Genomic DNA, 21,892 nt, shown 5'->3' with positions numbered 1-21,892 from the left:
AACAACCTATGTACAGTATCTGTATGCATGAAACTAAAAAAAACACCAATGAAATAAATCAAAAAAGATTTAAATAAATTCTATGCTCATGGGTTGAAAGACTTGATATTATTAAGATGTCAGTTCTTCCCAAGTTGATCTATAGATTTAATACGGTATCACTCAAAATCCTAGCAAGCTGTTTTATAGATATCAACAAACTGATGCTGAAGTTTATATGAGAAGGCAAAGGATGTAGCATAATCAATAAAGTACAAAAAAAAAATCCAACAACAACAAAACTAGATTAGTCACACTACCTAATTTTAAGACAATATAAAGCTACAGTAATCAAGAAAGTGTGACATTGAAGAAAGAATAGACACATAGTTCAACAGAAGAGTGAGCCCAGAAATAGATTCACACTAATATATATAATTAACTGGTTTGTGACAAGGTGCAAAGTCAATTCAATGGAGGAAGAGTATTTTTTCAAGAAATGGCACTGGAAAAATTGGACACCCATATGAAAAAAAAAAAGAACCACAAACCTTACATCCTTCACAAAAAATGATTCCAAATGGTTCACAGACCTAAATGCAAAGTATAAAACTACCAGAAGAAAACTTAGGAGAAATTGGTGATCTTGGGATTGGTTGGGAGTTTTTAGATATAACACCAGAATCATGGTCCATGAAAGAGAAAACTAACAAGTTGGGTTTTATTGAAATTAAAATCCTGCTGGGTGAAAAGCACTGTTCAGAGAGTGAAAACACAAGCCACAGACTAGAAGAAAGTGTATTAACTCGCATATCTGATAAAGGACTTGTATTCAAGATATACAAAGAACTCTTAAAACTCAACAATAAGAAAACAAATAACCCAGTTTTTAAAATAGGCAAAAGATCTGAACAGACACCTCACCAAAGAAGATTAACAGATGTCAAAAAAGCATATGAAAAGATGCTCAATATAATTTTCCATTAGGGAAATGCAAATGAAAACAACAATGCTATACCAACACATATCTATTACGATGACAAGGGCCAGAAAATAAGGAAGTATTAACACACACACACACACACACACACACACACACACACGCACAATGATGGGAGAATGCCAAAGGGGCATGGGGGACAATTGGAAAAACTCCCCAGAGCCAAAGCTGAAACAACCTGAGTAAGAAAATAAATAAAATAGAATTGGGTTATAACCCAAAATACAAAATAAATATCAATGGATTGATACTGATAGAAATAAGTGATTGAGTGAATAAATTAAGAATTGAACAATCTCCCATTCAGAAAAATTCCAAATATTCTATGTAGCTACTCTGTCCTCAAGGAGGTGGAGTTTAACTCCTTACTCCTGTGGGGGAGTGTGGCTATCCTAAAAGTATCTTCCTTCCAAAGAGTACAGTATGAATGGAGGGAAAGCATGAAAAAACAGGACACATACTGTCTCAGCTGATGAAGGGTAACATCAAATCAATAGGGATAAATCACATTGGTAGGATGTGATGAGACTGACACATAACCTTTGTGGTCTTCCTTTCAAAAACCCATAACCTAATCATGAAGAAAATCAGATGACTTCCAACTGAAAAACATTCTACAATATGCCTGGCCAGTACTCCTCACAACTCTCAAGGTCATTTAAAGCAAAGGAAGTCTAAGAAATTGTGAGTAGAGCCTATGGAGATATGACAACTTAATGAAGGTGGTTTCCTGGATTGGAGACGCAAATATGGAAAGCCCTAGAAAGAATGTCCAACCCAGTATTGATGAGCATGAGGGGCCAGACTGTGCTCTTGAAATAATACTCCAGTTTTTGTTTTAAAAAAAATTTTTGGAAATATTTGTGATTCCAAGGCTGGTGCCAGAAATACACAAGGTAGACTGGAACATCTTGTCCTACTAGAAAGTAAGGAAGCCATCAAGTTTATGAGCCACACTAAAGGACTCAGAAGCCACATTGAAGAACTTTCACTGTCCTAAAAGGGAATAATTGGAGCTTTGGGGCGGATAATTGTTAAAATGTTGAATGAAAACCTGGTCAACTATTTTTTAACTTTATAAGTGTATAATGACATTTTTTAAAAGTTGCTAACCATTGGTAAATGATAGAGAACTGATTGTTTATCTTGGAAACTAGAAAAAAAAAGAAAAGAAAAGAAAAGAAATTTTTTTTTGTCTTTCCTGCATGAAGTGCACCACAAAATTACCAAACAGTAGGTGAATGGAAACATCATCAAATTGTTCAGGCCAATAATTTTTAAAGAAATTATAGAATTAAAATATCACCGTTTTCCAACACCCCAATGACTTAATGGATCTAGGAACTGCACAGAAGCAGAGACAACCATGTCTCCTGATGGAAGAACACAACACATCTATAATCTTACCGAAGGGATTGAGCCTAAGTGATCGGGCCGTTGAATCCCGCTTCCGATTTGCAAGAATCATGGAGGATGAAGGCTGCTGAATGAGTATGCAAAAAATCCAGGCAGTGGGAAATGCTGTCAGTCAAAGGTAATGTATTCTTCAATAAATAAATTGTAAGGAAAATAAAGGGATAAAGAGAGAATCGGTAGAGTTTTTTTCAAGACTTAAAAGATAAAGCAAATTTAATTTAAAAGTGGCCAGGATTAAACTATAATGTCTAATGGTAGATAATAAAACTGTAAAGAAAAGGAAAAGTGATTGGTGTTGAAGGACAGGGTGATAACTGGGCCTAGGGATGGGCTTTCAGACTGCCCTGCAGAGTTCTGTCTCATGGACTCAGTGGTCATTACAAAGGCAGATGTGTTCTAATAACTAATGAAGCTACACTTCAGTGTGGTTTCTGTATGCTTCATTTTACAATTAAAAAAAAAAAAAAGCTTTGAGAGAGAGAGAAGGAAAGACGATGTACCTCTGCTAAATTGAATGCCTATTATGAGCCAGACCTGTGTTAGATGCTGGGAATAGATCAGTGAACAAAAAAAGACCAAAAGACCCAAAAAATATGGTCTCCTGGATCTTATAGTCTAGCGGTAGGAGATAAATAATGAAAATATATGCATATGTCTAGATGTATATGCCATATATATAGCTACTTATATGCTATATATAGATAGATCCATATGTAGATATGTCTATGTCTATGCTATGCATATAGATGATGTACAGACCGTGTACATGTATTTTCTACATATATGAATGTACATTCATATCAATTCTACATCAACGAATGAATCAGGAAAGGTACCAGGGAATGCCATAAGGAGGTGGGTTTCCTGACTCCCCAAGAACCATGTAGGGCCCAGGGTCTCAGGGATGGTCTCAGGGTGGTGAGCTGTGAGTGATGGCAGGGTCTTGCCAGATTCACCCAAACTTCCCGGACTGTCCTCTTCACTGCAGTCAGGGGAGGTGTGGGAGCCGAGAAGGACCATATCTGGTTCATGCTCCCTCCTGACTCCTGGAACACTGGGTGTTGACATTCCCCAACAGACATCTTTTATGTGTCCATTTGTGCCAGACCCGGGAGGTACACAGTCCTGCTCCCTGTCATCATGAAGGCGGGGGGGGGGGGGGTGGAGGGAGGCAATTAGCTGAAAAGCTAGAATATGGTACAAAGACTCTTATGGTAGGGCAAGGGTAAGGTGGAAGAGGATGTGTAGGGGTGAGGTAAAGCAAACAGATCAAGGCAGGCTTTCCAGAGGAGGTGACTGTCATCTCAGCTGCCTCCTGATGGAGCTGGCTGGGTCGCGGGAGAGGACTGAGAAGGAGGTGAAGGGTTTGCAAGCCTTGCTGAGGAATTGTAACTGGTTGGCAGAGAAGACATTATCAAAGCGGTTTTTTTTCTTTTCTTTTTTTTTTAACGTTTATTTATTTTTGAGACAGAGAGAGACAGAGCATGAACGGGGGAGGGTCAGAGTCAGGGAGACACAGAATCGGAAACAGGCTCCAGGCTCTGAGCTGTCAGCACAGAGCCCGACGCGGGGCTCGAACTCACGGACCGCGAGATCATGACCTGAGCCGAAGTCGGCCGCTTAACCTACTGAGCCACCCAGGTGCCCCCAAGGCGTTTTAATCAAAGAAGCGCTATGCTCCGCTTTGTGTTTAGAAGGATCACACTAACACGGAAAATGAGTAGGAGGAATGGTCTGTCGTTGGGAAGACCAGTAGGAGGTGGCTACAAAACTCTGGGTGAGAAATGGCAGTGGAGTAGAGAGGAAGAACTTGCTAGACAGGGCAGAGATGGACTGGTGGGGGCCGGGGGTGGTGGGAGACAGAGAGGAGCCCAGGATGGGGCTGAGCATCTGGGCTGGCACCAGGGCAGAAAGGGTCGTGCCAAAAGGGAACTGGTGTGGCACTTCCCGTGGCCTGGGCAGGCTCCCTTCCCAAGTGCCGCGACCAAGGAAGGTGAGCCAGCCCCGATGCCTGGCTCCTGGCTTGACGGGAAGAGACCTGGATCCGGGTGCACCTGCTGGTCGGCGGGAGTCCCTGACTCTGCGTTGCTAACTGAAACACCAGCCAGCGCCCCAAGCCCACTTGCACAGCGAAGAGAAGAAAACTGACAGTGAAGAAAAATTCCAAGTTGAGTTCTGACCAGACGGTCCACGTGTTGTGGGGATTGAGGGGTCCGTTTGCCCCAGGCAGGGCACAAGCTTTCATTAATGTGCTCGTTTCCTCTCCAACTCATTTTGTTTCTGCTTGATTCTTCACGACTCAACAGATGGTAGGTGCCTTTCACTTTGCATTTCTTCCATTATGGACTTTTTAGCAGAGGAGACCATCCTTGCTCATGTGACCGAAGCTAATTCCCAGCCCCCAAAGCAAAACTGCACGGACCCTGGCAAAGACAGTGCTTGCTCGGCACTTTGCTGTAATTTCCACATGCACGCAGATGTTCCTCTCCCAGTGAGCAAACTGAGGAAAGAACAGAAAATATCTTTTGTGATTATAGAACAGTGTACCTCAGTCTACATGCATGGTGATGAGGAGGTGGAGGACAGACAGGAAGCGGGCGAGGTGGGGGGAAGAGGGAAGGAAGGAAGGAGAAAGAGAAAATATGCAAGCAAGAGAGGAAGGTTAGAAAAGAAAAAGGAAGGGAGGGAGGGAGGGAAGGAAAGGAAGGGACGAAGGAAAGAAGGAAGGAAGGGAAGGAAGGAAGGAAGGAAGGAAGGAAGGAAGGAAGGAAGGAAGGAAGGAAGGAAGGAAAGGAAAGAAGGGAAGGAAGGAAGGAGAGGGAGAGAAGGAAGGAAGGAAGGAAGGAAGGAAGGAAGGAAGGAAGGGAGGGAGGAAGGAAGGAAAGGGAGGGAGGGAAGGGAGGGAGGGAGGGAGGAAGGAAGGAAAGGGAGGGAGCGAAGGAAAGAAGGAAGGGAGGGAGGGAGGAGGAAAGAAGGAAAAGGAAGGAAGAAAGAAAGAAAGAAAGAAAGAAAGAAAGAAAGAAAGAAAGAAAGAAAGAAAGAAAGAAAGAAAAAGAAAGAAAGGCAGGCACTGGATCTTATTATTTTCTGTGCATCTTACTAGCTGTGTGTATGTACTCAATCTCTCTGGGGCCTCAGTTTTCTCATCTTTAAAATGGGAATAACAATGCCAACTTCTCGAGGTTGCCACGAGAATTAAAAGAACTGTATCCATTTTGCTAAATTCTGGTTTCCTTCCCTTTCCTGAGCCGTAACATTTTCATCTGTCGGAGTGGCTAAGAATACCTACCTCTCAGGGTTGCTATGAGGCTCAAATGTACTATTGGACTCATAGGCTCTTTGCAGATTTTGAAGGGTGATTCAAATGTCATTTTGGGGTATGATCCAATTTCCTGTTCCTACTGTACCACAAGCTGCTAAGGCTATTCACCCATCCACATTGATCCTTGCCCACCCCCCCCCACCCAGCAAACATCTGGTCATGCTACCAGCCCAGACTCTGCTTTAAAGACAGACTGCTGAGAACAGTTAGAACTTCACATCCACAAATGATCTGGATAGAGCTGTTTGCAGATCCTTTGTCATTTGTTTCAGACTCGATTTCACAAATGAAAGGTTTCCTTGCCTCTTACGTCCAGCAACAATGCAAAGCGAATTCAGAAACCCTGGATGCCCGAGTAGCTCTGTAATTAGATTTGAAAACTGCGAATCGTTGTTCTGATGTTCGTGTGCGCAGAAACGAAATGAACGCCGGAGAGCGGCTGCAGGGATTCTTAGAGGAATTTTATACGCAGCGCCAGCGCCCTGCATCTTGTAATTAATACTCTTCCCGTAGATCTTTAAAACGCCTTCGGTCTTCTGGATTTCACTGTGAATAGAGAACTAATGTTTCTCTGAGTTCGTATTACGTGCGAAGCATACTGCTTTATGACTTTTAACCTCAGAGCCGCCTTTAAGAGGTGCGCTTAACAATTCTGGTTTTGCAGATTCACAGGGATGCACAGAAGAGTTAGTTGCCTTGCCCGAGGCTGTGTCCCTGGTTAGGCTTTGGAGCCATCGGTTCAAACACACAAGATTTTGTTCCCTCTTGCCGCTCACTAACCCACACGCCTGCCTTGTCCCTCCTGCTTTGGCTTGCTCGGGCTCCTGTAACAACAGACTCCAGACTGCGGGCTTATAAATAACAGAACTTTATTTCTCAGTCGTGGAGCCTGGAAGTCCAAGATCGAGGCACTGGCCAACTCAGTGTCCGGCGAGAGCCTTCCTCCTGGTTTGTACGTGTGTCCTCACATGGAGGAGGGGGCCGGGGAGCTCTCGGGGGGCCTCTTTTATGAGGGCACTGGCCCCATTTGTGAGGCCTCTGGCCTCATGAGCTGATCACCCCCCAAAGGCCCCACCTCCAGATACCGTCAATTGGGCATTAGGGTTCAATATACAAATTTGGGGAAACGTAAGAAGTCCGTCACTAGCACTGCCCTTTCCTTCGTTTCAGTAAACCCAGAAGGGAAGGCTGATCACTTAAAATCATGTTAGGGGTTCAAGTGGGTTCTGTGTGCAAATCCCACGCGCGGCACTTCAGCATCCCGAAACACCCCACCAAAAGCGGACCCCAAAGCACAATAGCTAAATGGGCAACAAAGCACCCGTTTTGTAAATGTCCAAGCAAATGCTTGCTTTGTCTGTGCAAACCCATGGTGAAGGCTGGAAAACAGGATGTGAAAGTCATGAGACTACATGATGTCCATTCTGGACCTCCTGGATTTCCACCTGTCTCCCCGACTCTACCCTCCCACACCAGTGTGGGGTCTCACTGCTGCGATCCCCAGAAAGACCTATACAAGGCACATACGCCCCCCTGCCCCAGTGCCAAAGGAATTGGGCAGTTGCCTGTTGGTAAATTCCTGGGGGCACGTGAGCTTCTGCTCAGGAAGAGATGGCCAGGCCTCTTCTCCTAGGGAAGGTCATGCCTCTGGCTTCCCAAGCAGCGTAGTGGATCTAGAAGGAGGAGAGGGCCAGCAGCTGAACTTCATATAAACATCGAACTTAACAGTGGCCCTGCCTTCCAAGAAGGACCAGGTCCACTGAATACCCCAGACAGGCTCTGATCAGGCTAATAGCAGACTCCTCCCGGAGGCAAGGAGATAGAGGGGCTAGGGAGTGGGGGAGAATCCTTTTCCCTATCAAAGGCGGTGAGGGGAGGAACCGCCCCTGCTCTCCCCACAAAAGCAGACGTCATTGAGCGTTTATTGAGCACGCTGTGTGTGTCAAGGAAGTGTCCAAGGTGTCAAGGAAGAATCCAGAGAAAAGCTGAGCTTTGAAGGCCAAACAAGACATTCCCCCAGGAGAGAGCACAGACGTAGTAGCAGCACAGTCCTCGGGGCATGTGGCCGAGTGTTGCCACTGGAGGGCAGAGAGGTGAGAGAGGGAGCCCAGGGCAGCCGTCGCGGCCCCTTGCGGCCTGGAGGGCCACAGACTGTGTCTGGATGGCAGCGGGGGCCACCCGAGAGATGAGGCTCCCTCTGAGCAGCTCTGAAAGTGGCCTCTGCAAGCTTTGCTTCTGCCTCGCGCTCTGAAACAAGGCATTCGCATTCTCAGTGGCTGCCTCGCGTTGTTGAGATGCACGGGCCTCGAAATCGGCCCCTCTTCTCCGGGGACTGTCTGACAAAGCATTCCACCTGCAGCTTCCTTCATTCGCCTCTCCGGGGGACCCCAGTATGATGGTATGCCGTTCAGCAGTGTTTTCCTCAACCTGTCTGGGGGGAAGCTTCCCGTCTGCCCAGAGCCCTCTGGGGACCCACTGCTGCACAGACCTTCTGTTCTCATCTAGAACTCCTGCAGAGATTTCCTGTCAAGGTGATCCATAAAATCAAAACTGTGCCAGTATTTTTTTTAAAAAGGGAAAACATAAAACCTCCCACAATGAAAGCTGGGGGCCGGGGCGGGAGAGTCACTTTCCAGCCTTGGTGATGCTTCAGCAGGCACGGGGGTTTTCGAGGCTTGGTTACTCCCCCACCTTACAAATGTTTCCTCCCCTGCCTTCCCTGGTGCTATGCGTCCTTTCCTCCTGCGCGTTCGACTACACTTCCTAAATTCCCTTTGCTGCCTTCTCCTCTTCCGGCCCTTCAGCTTCTTCTGTGGCTTCGTCTGTGGTCCCCTTACCTCTCACCCTCCTTGGGCAAAGCCTTCCCTCTCAGTTCTTCAGCCGCCACCTTTTCACTCCAGACCCAGAGTTCCACAGCCGCCCCCTCTGACTGCCTAACCTTCTGCATTATCTCTGGCCAGATGATCCCCAAGCACCAAAAATTCAGCTGGCCCCAAATCAAATTCCTTATCCTTCTCCTCTACCGGCCAGCTTCTCTTCCTGCATTTCCCAGTTAAGACGGGAAAAGCATGAGTGCTATCCTTGACGACGCCCCTCTTCCACACACGCCCTGCACACACATACAAAACACTGAGACTACCTCCACATCTTTCCCTGAATCTCCCAGTTATCAGTGCGGCTACCTTGTGTCCCTCTCCTGGTAACTCAGGTCCCAACTACTTAAACCTCTGCTAAACACTTTCTCTCCTCTTCGCTCCATCCCCCACTGCCCACCATGGTTGTCCTTCGGATACACAGACCTGACCACGTCCTTCCTGATCAAGCTTCCGGAACGTCCGTGCATGGTCTCCATGTGGAGCTTTCTGCACAGCATTTATGAAACCCCTTACGCTCCAGCCCAACAGCCTCACCACTGAGTCAGTGGAGGTTCTAAACACACTGGTCACTCTTCTTCTGATGCTCTTCTCGTGCTCTCTACTTCCCCTCCCCCAAACCCTCTCAAAGCCTGACCCAAATGTCACCTCTTTTGTGAAGCCTCGCGGGATTGCATTTCCTATTTTCTAAATGATGGTTGCTCAAAATCCTTCAGAGATCATAGCATATTATCCGGTAGTTCATCATTTGTATGTCCATATTCCCCTTCAGATGACGATCTCCTAGAGGATGAGGAAGATGTGTCTTGGGTCCCGGTGCCCCATGATGCATGCCACTGTGCCTGGGAAGACGCTTGTTGAATGAATACGTAGATGAAACCACAGAAGCAAAAAAAAGATGACCGCAAATGTGGGAGATCAGTCACTCACCTAAGTGATTAGAATGGCATAGTGGACTTTAAATCCTAGCTCCAACAGTAAACTCGGTGACCCCGGGGAAGTTGCTTTTCTCCGAGCCTTAAATCTTCATCTAAAAGAGAGATCAAAAGACTTCGTAAGTCCATTCCAAGGAGCGGAGATAAGCTAAAGGAGGTGTCCAATAGATAGGGGCTACCAGGGAACAGAGCTTTGGTGAGACCTTGAAGCTCGAGACGGATACTTGGGAGCGATGTTGAAACCTCGGGCAAGGATGAGTTCTCCTTACCTATAGTTCAGTTTGCACCCGGTATGTCCCAAGCAGCACACAGTACGTTCCATGTGAAACTTGGTAATCACTACCAACCGAGCAGACAGGTGCTGGGTTTCAGTTCATGGCAACAGAGTAGACCAAGAGGGAAAGTGTTTCATAAAGCCCACCCTGAAGGGGAAAGGGCACGTGGGTCCCTCCCACGGCCGGGGTGTTGAGATAAAATTCCAGTAATGTGTTGCCTTGGCAGCAGTCGCATAGTGAGAAAGATGAATGATAAAAGAAGCAAAAAAACAAAAAAAAACAAAAAAAAAAAAACCGAGCAGAAACAATAAATCAAGCCAAATATCTGATGGTCATTCTGAAGTTTCTCACTAAAGGGGATATTCTAGGGACGGATGTAATAAAAAGGTCTCCTGCTGATGGTCCTTTTCTTAAACAAACAGAGCCTTAGAGAATTACTGGGTGCCAGGGGCAGGGAAGGGCACTCGTGGATGTGATTACCCATATTGTCCAGTGAGTGGGGATCAGACAACTGATGCCACATGACCCAACATTCTGGGTTTCCCCGCAGGGTGATGCCAATGGCCATCCAGTTTTCCATCCTGATCATGCTGCACTCGGCTCTGGTCCTCATCACCACGGCAGAAGATTACAAGTGTTTGCCTCTCGTCCTCCGGAAAACTTGCTGTTGGATTAACGAGACCTACTTAGCCCGGAACGTCATCATCTTTGCATCCATCTTGATTAACTTCCTGGGCGCCATCTTGAATATCGTAAGCATTCCAAACCCAGCAACCCTCTGGCTTCTAGTGTGCAGTCAGGAATGAAGAGTTTATGGAGCCTGCAGCTTTTGCATTGCCTTCCTTGGGACCACTTACCGTCATGTGCCTGGTCCAGCCCCAAGCTTAGGGACAGAGAACAGAGATGGGACTCCTGTCAGAACTGTGCATTTTACTGGTGGCAACCTGTCTTCTTCCCAGTGGGGGAGGTTATTTGCTCCAAAGGAGCTCAAGCACCCTTCAGTTTCTGTATTGTCAATGGCCAATCATTTATAATCATAAATAAGAGTTGCCTTTAATTAAGTACCTACCTGCTATGTGCCATGCACTGAAGGAGAAGCTGTATGCGTTTTTCTTACTTAATCCTCACATGAACCCCGTGAGGTAAGTCTCATTATCCCCACTTTATGGCTGAGGAAACTGAGGCTCAGAGACATGAAATAACTTGCAAATAAGGTCTGTCTGACTCCATGACTCATGCTCATTCTCAAATGCTAAATTGTATCTCTGGGAGTGGGGGGGGGGGGATGGAAATAAAATAGCTGTCCTTTCTCAAGCACCTACTGTGTGCTGCAGGTAGGTATTACTGTTCCCATGTAATGGATAAGGTTGCATTTCGGGAAGGTTGAGACCTTGCCTATGACTTCCTAAGAGTTCATATTGGTTGTGACATATTGAACTCAGATGACTCTCCAGCTGCCATATTTCTCATTGTTTCTAATTTGGTGGTCCACGTTTTAATGATTTCATTTTCTCTCTAGAGTGGTAACATGACAGCAATAGCATTTTCTGTGTATCTACGAACAGTCTGTGTTGTCCGTGACTTAGTGAGTCTAGATTTGGGGAGTGATTTATCCGATTCCAGGTTATGAACTTGGCAGGTTGAGAGGGGCTAGTTGAGGCATCATCTTGTGGCCGAACCCATCACTGGGCCCTTTGGGCCTGAGGGAAGGTCTCCACGTGTTCAGGGACCCAAACTGTGGACTCCCACAACTGTCAGCCTGTGAGTCGGAGGCTTATACTGCTTGAAATTCATTGCCCAGGGTGGCCCGATAGTTACTTAGAGTCTGTGGAGATTCTCAAGTTCTGTGGTTGGCCTCGTAGTAAAGGAGTCTATGGGATAAAGAAAGAGAAAAACCATACTCTAACTAACTCATCATCTCATGAATATTTTATAGATTATTGCAGTTGAAAATGGAAATGCTTAGGACCGTTGATCGTGGCCTGTGGAGGTGTAGCCAGGATCTCGAGTCTTGACGTGTCAGGTGTTTCTGGGGTGCAGGATTTGGAAATAAATCCGGTGGCTGTAGGTCAGGACTCTCTCTCGGCTACCGGGGCCACAGCAATGCAGTAGGAGGTTCAGAGGCTTTGGAGTCAGATAGACATGCGATCAAATCTCAGCTCTATCACTTACCAGCTTGGGGATCCTGGACAAGTTACTTTACTTCTCAGAGTTTCATGTTTTTCGATCGTAAACTGGGGATAAAAATGGTAGCTACATCACAAGGTGCTTGTGAGGCATTTTTGTCCAACGTGTGTGGCACAGAGGAGGCATTTGGCCAATGGTAGCCATTCTTCCTGAGCACCACAAAATCTGCAGCAGGTGCCGGCTTAGGGAACGCCCACCGCCCCATGCCAAGAGTCTTTCTGGAAAATGTGCCCCTCAGATCCCTGAAATCCTCCCAGCTTTTGATGAGGGGACCGGCTGCGAGCGTACCTCAGACCTTGCCTCCTGCCGTCTGGCTCTGTTCGGAGCCCCGCAAACACACCTCAGTGACCCTACGTGATGGGGCCAGCAGACCTGTCTCAACCCGGCTTCCTGGCTGGCTTGCAAATGCTTTTTCTGAGCCAGGGCCTTCTCTAAAATGAACGAGGAGATCCCAGCTGGCACCTCCATTCTGGAATGACACCGTGACGGCACACAATCCTTGGTTCCCGGCACTCACGCTGACTTTGTTGTTCCTGTGTTGTTGTTTTTTTTGTTTGTTTTGTTTTGTTTTCTTGTTGTTGTTCTTTTTTTTTTTTAATCCGCAGCTGTGGTGTGATTTTGACAAGTCGATACCCTTGAAGAACCTGACTTTCAATTCCTCAGCTGTGTTTACAGATATCTGCTCCTGCCCAGAGGTATTTATTCTCAAGCTCCCCTTGGCGAGACTTGGCCTAGGAGTCTCCTCCACCAGCTCCACACAAGCAGGACTGGCTGAAGGGTCTTAGAAAGTGCTCCAGAGACCCGGCTCCTCTTTCTGCCCCCTCCTCCTTCCCCTTCTCTGCCTTTCCTTCTCTCCCCTGCCTCTTCCCTGCTCCCACTTCTAGCCTTTCCCTAGTCTCCCTTCTTCTTCTTCCTCCTTTCTTCCTTCTTCACCTTTATCTCTATCCATTTTCCTCTTCTCCCTTTTTCTCCCCCTCCCCCACTCATTTCCCCTGCTCATCTCAAAATCCTACCACAGAATGTGCTGCTGCTTCTTCCGGCCTAGACAGGCTGCAGAGTTATGGCTCAGATGGTGTTTGCTGCACTGAAGAAGGGGGGAAGGAAGGAAGGAAGGAAGGAAGGAAGGAAGGAAGGGGAAGGGAGGGAGGAGGGGAGAGAAGGGGAAAAGGAGGAAGAAAGGGAAGAAAAGAGGAAGGGGAAGGAAGGAAGGAAGGAAGGAAGGAAGGAAGGAAGGAAGGAAGGAAAGAAGGGGAAGGAAGGGAGGAAAGGAGGGGGAGGGAGGGAGGGGAGGAATAGACAGAATGAAGGAAGGCAGGGACGGAGGGAGGGGAAAAGGAGGAAAGAAGGAAGGGGGAGGGAAAGGAAAAGGAAAGAAGTGGAAGGAAGGAAGGAAGGAAGGAAGGAAGGAAGGAAAGAAGGGAGGAAGGAAGGAAGGGAGGAAGAGACAGAAGGGAGGGAGGGAGGGGAAAAGGAGGGATGAAGGAAAGAAGGAAGGAAGGAAAGGAGGGGAGGAAGAGACCGAAGGAAGGAAGCTAGTAAATCGCAAACACAGGAAACCACCACTAAAGGCAAACTGCAGGACACGGGGTCAGGACATGTCCCAACAGGTATCCACCATCATTATGTAAGTCTGACCTTCCCTTGATCACAGAGCCACTGGTCTGGCTCTGGACCTCGGGGATCAAGCCTGCAGCATTGGGGCAAAGGACAGTTTTAGGCTGTGTTAGCCATGGCCCAGACCTTTACATTTGGGAACGGAAGCTCTGGGTCAAGAGAGAGGACGGCTGGGATGTCCCGGCAGACCCCGCCCATCCTCACACCCTGAGGACCAGGCAGACCCTAGTTCTGTAAGACCCTGCCAATATCTGGGTGGAGGAAAGGCTCTCTGTCTCAGCTAGGTGTGAGAAATCGGTGTTCGAAACGCTCTGAAAGGGAGAGAAAGCCTCATGCGCCGCACAAGGTGTAGACCGTCGTCTATTTGATGTGCAGCATTAAATGCAGCATGAAATCCTCAAGCTGAAACGGGCACCGGCAGGAGTGCCCTCTGTTTCACAGAGAATGCAACAAGGTCCTGGAGAGTGACTTGCTCCGTGCCACTCCTGCCTGCCTTCCATCCTTCCCCCCCCTTCTCTCCTTCCTTCTTCTTTTCTGTCCTCTTCTTAATTCAGTTATCAAGACTTGGGACTGCCGTTCAGACCATACCTGGCTTGTTCTTGACCTCGTGCTTCTGGAGCCAGGCTCGGTCCCTAGGGAGGCAGTAGGCATTTCTTAAGGAAGTCCAGGGCAGGATGGGGCTAGCTCTCGTTGGGGGGACCTCTTCCCACCAAGTAGTGACGGGAGCACAGATTTCGTGGACTCTGTGGGATACCAGCTCCCCGAGAACGTCTCGGTTTGGAGGGCAGGAGGGGTGGCCCAGGAGGCAGGAAGTTGGCCGACAGTCAGATGCGTAGAGCCAGGCAAAGCTGGACGGCACACCCCACTGAGCCCCCCGTACTTTCTGCCAGTGGAATCGGGAATCAGTTCTTACTCTCTCTGAACCTCAGCGTCCTTGTCTGTAGAGTGGGAGAAATAATACCTTCCTCACACGCCTCTGGTGGGAATGTCGTGTTCTCGTGGTGCCTCCATAGGTGGGTTAGCAGATGCCGAGCTCCCAGCATGTCATGGGACGCGAGCTATTCGTCTAGGCTTCCCCGTCCCTCTACGACAGTGTCTGCCCTTGGCCCCACACCCAGGCTCCCGCACTCAGGACCACGGCACACGTGGGGTTGCCGGTCCTAAGAAAGTGGCTTTTGGATCGTGTAGCATCACCTCTGGGCCTCAGTTTCCTTATCTACAAAGTGGGGATGAAAGTCGTACCTCCCTCAAGGGTGGTTGTGAGGGGACAGTGAATTAATTCCTGTAAAGCGTCTAGAGGAACACCAGGCACATAGCATCTGCTCAGTAAACATCAGCCGTGATGTACGTGTTATTTCCTGTGGAAGAGGTTTCGAGCCCGCCACCCCAGTATATGTTTACCTGTACGTGACATTCCCCTCTCGCTGTGCTAATGTGTCGTGTACACTGGGGACCATATCCAAAAACTAAAAATGTCTAAAAAAAAATGAGTTAAAGTAAATGAGCATCTCAGTACTTTCCTCCCACAACCAAAGGATCGTCTTGCTCAGGAGTCAGCAAACTGTGGCCTCTGGCCAAAGACGAACCGCCACCTGTCGCGTAAGTAAAGTTTGATTGGGGCTTAGCCACACCCATTTATTACTGATGGCCCCCGGCTGCTTTCATAGTACAGTTGGCAGAGTTGAGTAGCTGCGACGGCCAAAATATATCCTGTCTGGCCGTTGGCAGACAAAGTTTGCTGACTCCTGGCATCCCCTCAGACGCAGGACACCCACTGGCCCAAAGGACGGGGAGCTGGACTCTTTCCATCACCATCTACCACCAACAACCCGATTTGACCAACCGGTTGCCATCTTGGTAGATACATGGCTGTGCTGCTCTACCTAAGGATTTGTCTACCCAACGAGAACGAGACGTACAGACCTGGGAAAAGGCTTAATCCGCACGCAGCACCCCCTTCATGGCTCCCCCACGTGTGCGTCCCCAGGCAAATCACTTACTTCACCTCCCTGAGCTTTGGTTTCTTCACCTGACCTCTCTGCCTCACCCCGTGAGAAACAATACTCGGTCCCAAAGCGTGTAAGGAACTGGGTGATGTGATGTAAAAATAAGAGGCTGTTGTAATGGATGGTAGTAAGCATCATGCAGCCTTGAACTGGAGTTGGCCGGTTCCTGAAAATGAATGAAGACACAGTAAATGCCAGCGAAGAAAGCTGCATTCTCAGGATGATTTGAGAAGTAGGCTGAGGGGAGGGACGAGGCACAGGTTTGTAAAAGGAATAGAGTTCCCACAAACGTTGCCTGGGGTTCTTGGCAGGATCCAAGGAAAGACCTGCAATAAAGACCTTTATTGCATACAACAAAGACCCCCTTTACTGTATGCACTGGCACATTTGAGTAAAGAGTCGACTATGCAAAAGCAGTCAGAGCTTGCTAACATTTTAAAGGGTTCTAAGGGCCAGTCTTGCTTAGGGGTGGAATTATCCATGTCTTTGCTCATTAAATGTCAGCTGTCATGATGAAGGTGAGAGAAGAAAGGGGAGACTGAAAAAGGAAGAGGAGAGGGAGAAAAAAGCCAGGAGTCAAAAAAGAGGAAGAGAGGGGCCCCTGGGTGGCTCAGTCGGTCAAGCGTCCGACTTCGGATCCGGTCATGATCTCACGGTCTGTGAGTTCGAGCCCCGTGTCGGGCTCTGTGCTGACAGCTCAGAGCCTGGAGCCTGCTTCGGATTCTGGGTCTCCCTCTCTCTCCCCCCCACCCCGCCCCCTGCTCATGCTCTGCCTATCTCTGTCAAAAATAAACATTAAAAAAAATTTTTTTTTTAAAAGAGGAAGAGAAACGATCAAAAGCAAAAGGAATCCGTGAACAAGCAAAGAAGCAGATTTTTTAAATTCCAAAAGTGGCTGTGAAAACTAGTGCCTTCATTTCTCTGGTCAAGTCCGCGGGTAGGAGTTGGAACCCCAAGTGGTTTCGGAGGGAACTTTGTTGAGTGTGGTCTAAAATTCCCCAGCTGCTGTTCAGGATGAAATTAGGTTTTCCCACGCTTTTGCAGTGGTGGGGCCCCCAAAACATCCGAACGAAGAATGAATGTTAGATGGCTTCACTATAACTTCAGGACTCTTTCTAAGTTGAACAGGGGGATGTTCTACAAGCCCGTTTTGTTTCTGCCCTGAGCCAGTTTTGTATTATGCCTAAATCCGTAAAGGAGATTTATTTTTTTTTCCCAAATGATAATCAATTTTTAGACCTGCCTTTCCCCACCAAGAGCCAAAAAGCCATAAAAAGCACAGCGTGATCCAGAAACCAACCAGCCCCAGTTCACCAAAACTTAGATTTCAGATCTTCAAGAGCAGTAACGGAACATGGGAAACAGAACAGGTGAGGACACCAGGGACTGCGTGGTGACCTCAGATGAGCGAGGACTCTTCTGACATTGACTTGCCGTGTGGCTTTGGACAAGTCACATAGGTTCTCTGAGCTTTCGTTTTCTCACCTGTATAAGGAGATTATTAATGATACCTATGCCATGAGATTGTTTGGGTGACAGATAGAGCTAACACACAGAAAATACTCGACCTCATGAACAGTGAGATCATGCCCGGGGCTGAGATCAAGAGTCAGACGCTTAACTGACTGAGCCACCCAGACGCCCCAAAACACTCATTAAATGCTAGTTTCTTTCTTTCTTGACGTCTTTGGTAACTCGGGGAAAACAGAGCCTGCCCAAGTGGCAGTTAAGGGCCGTAACATATTTTTTTAAATGCACAAGGCTTTGTGCTCCAAACATGAGATCATCTACATGGTTATGCGCCCAATGTGTGACTAAACACTTGAACAGGCCATCTTCTCATAGCCTGCTTCCCTTTCATAATGCTGCTCTTCTGGCCTCACCCACTGGGTACAAGATGGTGACCGCCTTGTGTGGCACCATTTTCAGGGAGCCAGATCCTTCTAGACCCTGCGCTTGCTGCCCACGCTCAGGGAGGGGCCTTGGAGGGCACACACTTTATTCCAACAATCCCACCATGTTCCTCCCTGCCTGTTGTTCTCAGCTGACCGCATATACTTCCTAGATGTATGTTTAACAAGGTCAAGTTGCCGTCCTTTGGGAACACATTTAATTTCTGGAAGTCACTGAGATGGGTGATCCGGTGAGACGTCGCCGTTTAGGAATCAAAACACAGAGAGACTGCGTTCTTGATGTTTTTCAAAAATGGGTTGTGATGGTCATTTACGAGGGTCTCAGCTCGGTCCTCAAAGAAGCAGAGACAAGACAAGCATGTAGCCTTCCAAGTGGCCACACTGAGTCGGCTAGTGGGCACCACCAAGATCAGCATCATCCTGTATTTCCAAAAATATTTTCTAGTAGTGCCTTTCCATAAGAAATAGCTACTGTGCCTGCTCTGTGATTAGAGTTTGCCTCATAGCTTTCCTGGGATAGTCATTATTTGTAGGCATCATTAATATAGACGTGCCTTTCCAGGAAAGATTTCGAGGTGAGAGTATTGACTGAGAATGTAGATGCTTCTAGGAAATTTCTAGAAGAGTCCATCTGCCCTCAACACAAGTCAGTCATAAACGTTGCATCTCCTTGTGGTATTTCTTTGACTTACCTAAGCTAATCATTGTAAAGAACTAGACAAGACTTACCTTTCTTCCCCCCATATGGGGGGAAAAAAAGGTCAACCATGGAAATCGGGATCTAGAATAAGCCAAAGCACAGGAAGATTGTACCAGAGCACCCAACATACACAAAACGCCCCTTTCCTCTGCCACACACAACCCAGTAAACGGCGGGGAACATTGGGTTGGTTATATCCCCACCCACGCTCGTGGTGACCCCAGGTTCCTAACACCGTCACTGTTCGATGGTGGGGAGGGGAGGCTCAGGACGAAACAGAGCAGCCTCCAGCCTTAGCCTCCGTGCCCTTCACTCTGCTGCTTGTACGAAGAGTTAGAGTTGAGAATCCGGTTTTGCGTGAATCGGAAAGTCTGGATTCTTTCTTTGAACGGCAGTGACTTCTGAAAATGGTCCACCGGCTATCTGCCCCTCTTGTTCTGAGTTCCTAATGCCACAGCAACCAAATGGACGCAGCCCAGCTTGGGTGACTTCCGTGGGTCGGTGTTCAAGGCCTCCTTCACGTTCTCGCTGTGTGATAGTCTTCCCCTCCCTCTTCTAGGAGGACAATACGCACCCGTTGCTGAGGTCATTTATGATACTTTATGACAACGTCCTGGCGTTAGCATGGTGTCTTCCAGCCTGCCACAATTCTTGGTGGCTTGTAGGTCCTCATTCTGCAAGCGTAGAGGAACGAGCATAGAGCAACGAGTTGCCAGCATTTAGCTGGCAAAATGCTTGTTTCCCGCAAACTTCATCAGATTTTGCTTCCCTTGACCCTTGGCCATGATGTAGGACTCCGATTTTTTTCCGCATACACTTGGAAGGAATTTGTAATTTGTAATTTCCCAAGTCCGTGTATTATCTGAAAGAAGAAAGTCTCAATTACTCAGAAGCAGGCATTCATAAAGGACCTTACACAGCATTCGTGCCCGCCCAGCGAGTGGCCGGTTATAATTATTATTTCCACCTTCTACCAACTTACCCCTGATGTATAGGCATCTGCACCCCCACCTGAGCCCCGCCCCCTGCCCCTCTTACCTAGTGTTCGTCTAACATCAGGACCCAGGCTGCCTCACATCTGCACATGCTCCTGGTTTGTCTCTCTTCTCCTACCCACGTTTCAGCCTCACTATCAAAATGCCTCTGATCTGTATTTCCTAACTTGGGGACCAGTGCCTAGTGCCCACTGCAGCAATCTTTTTATCTTCCTGGTCAAAACTGATGTGTCATTATTGGGTCTCTTTTCCCCTTAGAGTGCACAGCTTGTGTGTTTTCTTTATCAGAGGTCGCTGGAAACTGGCCCATCCTTAACACTACTCATGCAAATCCTGGTGTTAGTATTTTTCATCATTAAAACCTAGGAAGAAGCAGGGGCACCTGGGTGGCTCAGTCAGTTGGGGGTCTCTGGCTTTTGTTTTCTGCTCAGGTCATGATGTCACAGTTTGTGGGATCGAGACCCACGTCTGGCTTCCGTGCTACCAGCATGGAGCCTGCTGAGGATTCTTTCTCTCCCTCTCTCTGCCCCTCCCGTGCTCTCTCTCTCTCTCTCTCTCTCTCTCTCTCTCAAAAAAAAATAAATAAATAAATAAGCTTAAAAAAACTAGGAAGAAGCAGAGAACCCCATGACTATATTGGGATACAGACTTCTTGGGAATACAAGGACTCACTGCAAAACAGTGCATTCGACCCATTGCCTCATTTGATATTGGATGTTATGATCAAATTAAAGGACTAGATGGAAATAATCCACTCCAAAGCCATGTCCTATCTCTGTCCATATTTTGCATTGCTGTGATTATAGCGCATACAAAATTTTACGTCCTGTTTTCCACAGTTATTTGGAAGACATTTTTCTATATCTTGCCTTTGAAATGTTCCTCTGAAAATCTTTGTCTATGGAGATTATTTGTAATGCTTATTTTCACTTTTGACAGAGAGAGAGAGAGAGAGAGAGAGAGAGAGAGAGAAAGTGTGCATGCTTTTGAGCATGGGAGGGGCAGAGAGAGACAGGACAGAGGATCCAAAGCAGGCTCTGTGCTGATAGCAAAGACCCCGATGTGGGGCTCAAACTCACGAACCACGAGATCATGACCTGAGCCAAAGTCCGCTGCTCAACCGACTGAGCCACCTAGGCGCCCCATCTATGGATATTTTTGTTCTTTGAGTTCTGTGCTTTTACACTCCTGTCTCCTCGTTGTTCTCTGACACCCCCAACAATCCCTAATCAATGTTCTCAATTTCTCTTCCTCCACAGCCCCTCAAATATGGGAATCTCTACATTTTAGTCTCTGTGTCTTCTGTCTTTCCTTTTCATGTTCTGCTTGGGTGGTCACCACAGCTGTGGGGTCAGCTGAACGATGTCAGCTGCACGTCTCCAGCCCCATCTGTCTTCCGAACCCCAGCCTCACACCTGCGGTGGCCACGAGCTATCTTTACTGAACCACCCTCGATACCTAAAGCTTGAGAAGCCTAAAACTGAACGCATTCCCTTTCCCCATCCCTCATTCTGTAGTTGTTTTTTTTTTTTTCTCTCTTAGTTAATAGACTAATCCCTGCTGGAATGCTTAGCACCAGTTCCGACTCCCCTCTCTCCTCACCTTCACATGAAGCTAGACACAGCTCTTGCTTCGTCTGTTGGGTAGGTCCCTAAACTTGTCTTTAAACCTTCAGCCTTTGGGGCGCCTGGGTGGCTCAGTCAGTTAAGCGTCTGACTTCGGCTCGGGTCATGATCTCACGGCTTGTGAGTTTGAGCCCCTCGTCGGGCTCTGGGCTGACAGCTCGGAGCCTGGAATCTGCTTCAGATTCTGGGTCTCCCTCTCTCTCTGCCTCTCCCCAACTTGTGCTCCCTCTATGTCTCTCAAAAAATATGTAAATTTAAAAAAAAAATTTTTTCTTTTAAACCTTCAGCTTTTCTCCATTCATTACATTCCATCCTGTACTTACCCACATCACAGTTTTTTCCTAGATCTACTGAATCCATCGCAAACCTGAAACCCATCTGTGGTTCCTTGTGGACTGCGGACTATAGGGCAGACTTCTCAGCGGTCCACATGAGAGTTTTTGCAACGTGGCTTTGCCAACGGTCTCTGCCCTGCCCCACCTATGAACCCTTTATGTTACCCGGGTCCCCTGTGGGGGGCATTCTAAAGACTATGGGGCTTCTGAGTTCCTGGAGTGACTTAAAGAGCACAGAGACTATCACTTGACAGAAACTGAGTAACTGTGTTAGGTCCGGCATCTTCCCACGTTATTGGAAACATGAAACTTATGGGTCCAGGCCCAGCTGAAAGAGAGATTTTCGCGAAGTCCTAATACTTCGGTAGCTTCCTGTTCCTCTCCATTTCCTGGTCCCACTCCCACTATTCATTCAAGCTACGAAAGAGACACAGGAGAAGCTCCTGATGTTATTTATCCAGGGGCCTCTTTCCTTTGATGATCCTGCGGTTTACAGCATCACCATGAGGTTCAGCTTTATACTTTAGGGCGGAAAGTTCCCTAAACTGTGCAAGGCAGTGAGCAGGGTGGTTTGTTTCGGTGGACTGGGGGGAGGAGGTAGAACTGGAGAGAGAGCACTAACCCGGTTGGTTGAGACCACAAAAAGAAAGATCCATCAACCCTTCGTGCAGGTATGGGACTGTATTTAACTCTGATAATTTCAGACGTCTTGGCAGA

At 47.5% G+C, this 21,892-nt stretch overlaps 1 protein-coding gene across 3 annotated transcripts in view; it reads left to right on the top strand.

The window, feature by feature from the left end:
• The window catches only part of ADCY8 (adenylate cyclase 8), a 226,175-nt gene that overhangs the window by 161,321 nt on the left and 42,962 nt on the right, over nt 1-21,892 (top strand). For 2 of the 3 annotated variants that reach the window (XM_058699093.1, XM_058699091.1), the window contains 2 exons: nt 10,351-10,552; nt 12,593-12,682. In XM_058699093.1, coding sequence (XP_058555076.1) covers nt 10,351-10,552; nt 12,593-12,682 — 292 coding nt within the window. The remainder of the gene's footprint in view (nt 1-10,350; nt 10,553-12,592; nt 12,683-21,892) is intronic. The other variant, XM_058699092.1, reaches the window with a different exon arrangement.

The sequence above is a fragment of the Neofelis nebulosa genome, chromosome 14 (genome assembly GCF_028018385.1).
Source record: "Neofelis nebulosa isolate mNeoNeb1 chromosome 14, mNeoNeb1.pri, whole genome shotgun sequence".
In the NCBI taxonomy this organism is placed as follows: Eukaryota; Metazoa; Chordata; class Mammalia; order Carnivora; family Felidae; genus Neofelis; species Neofelis nebulosa.
This window is presented reverse-complemented; position numbering and strand designations above follow the sequence as displayed.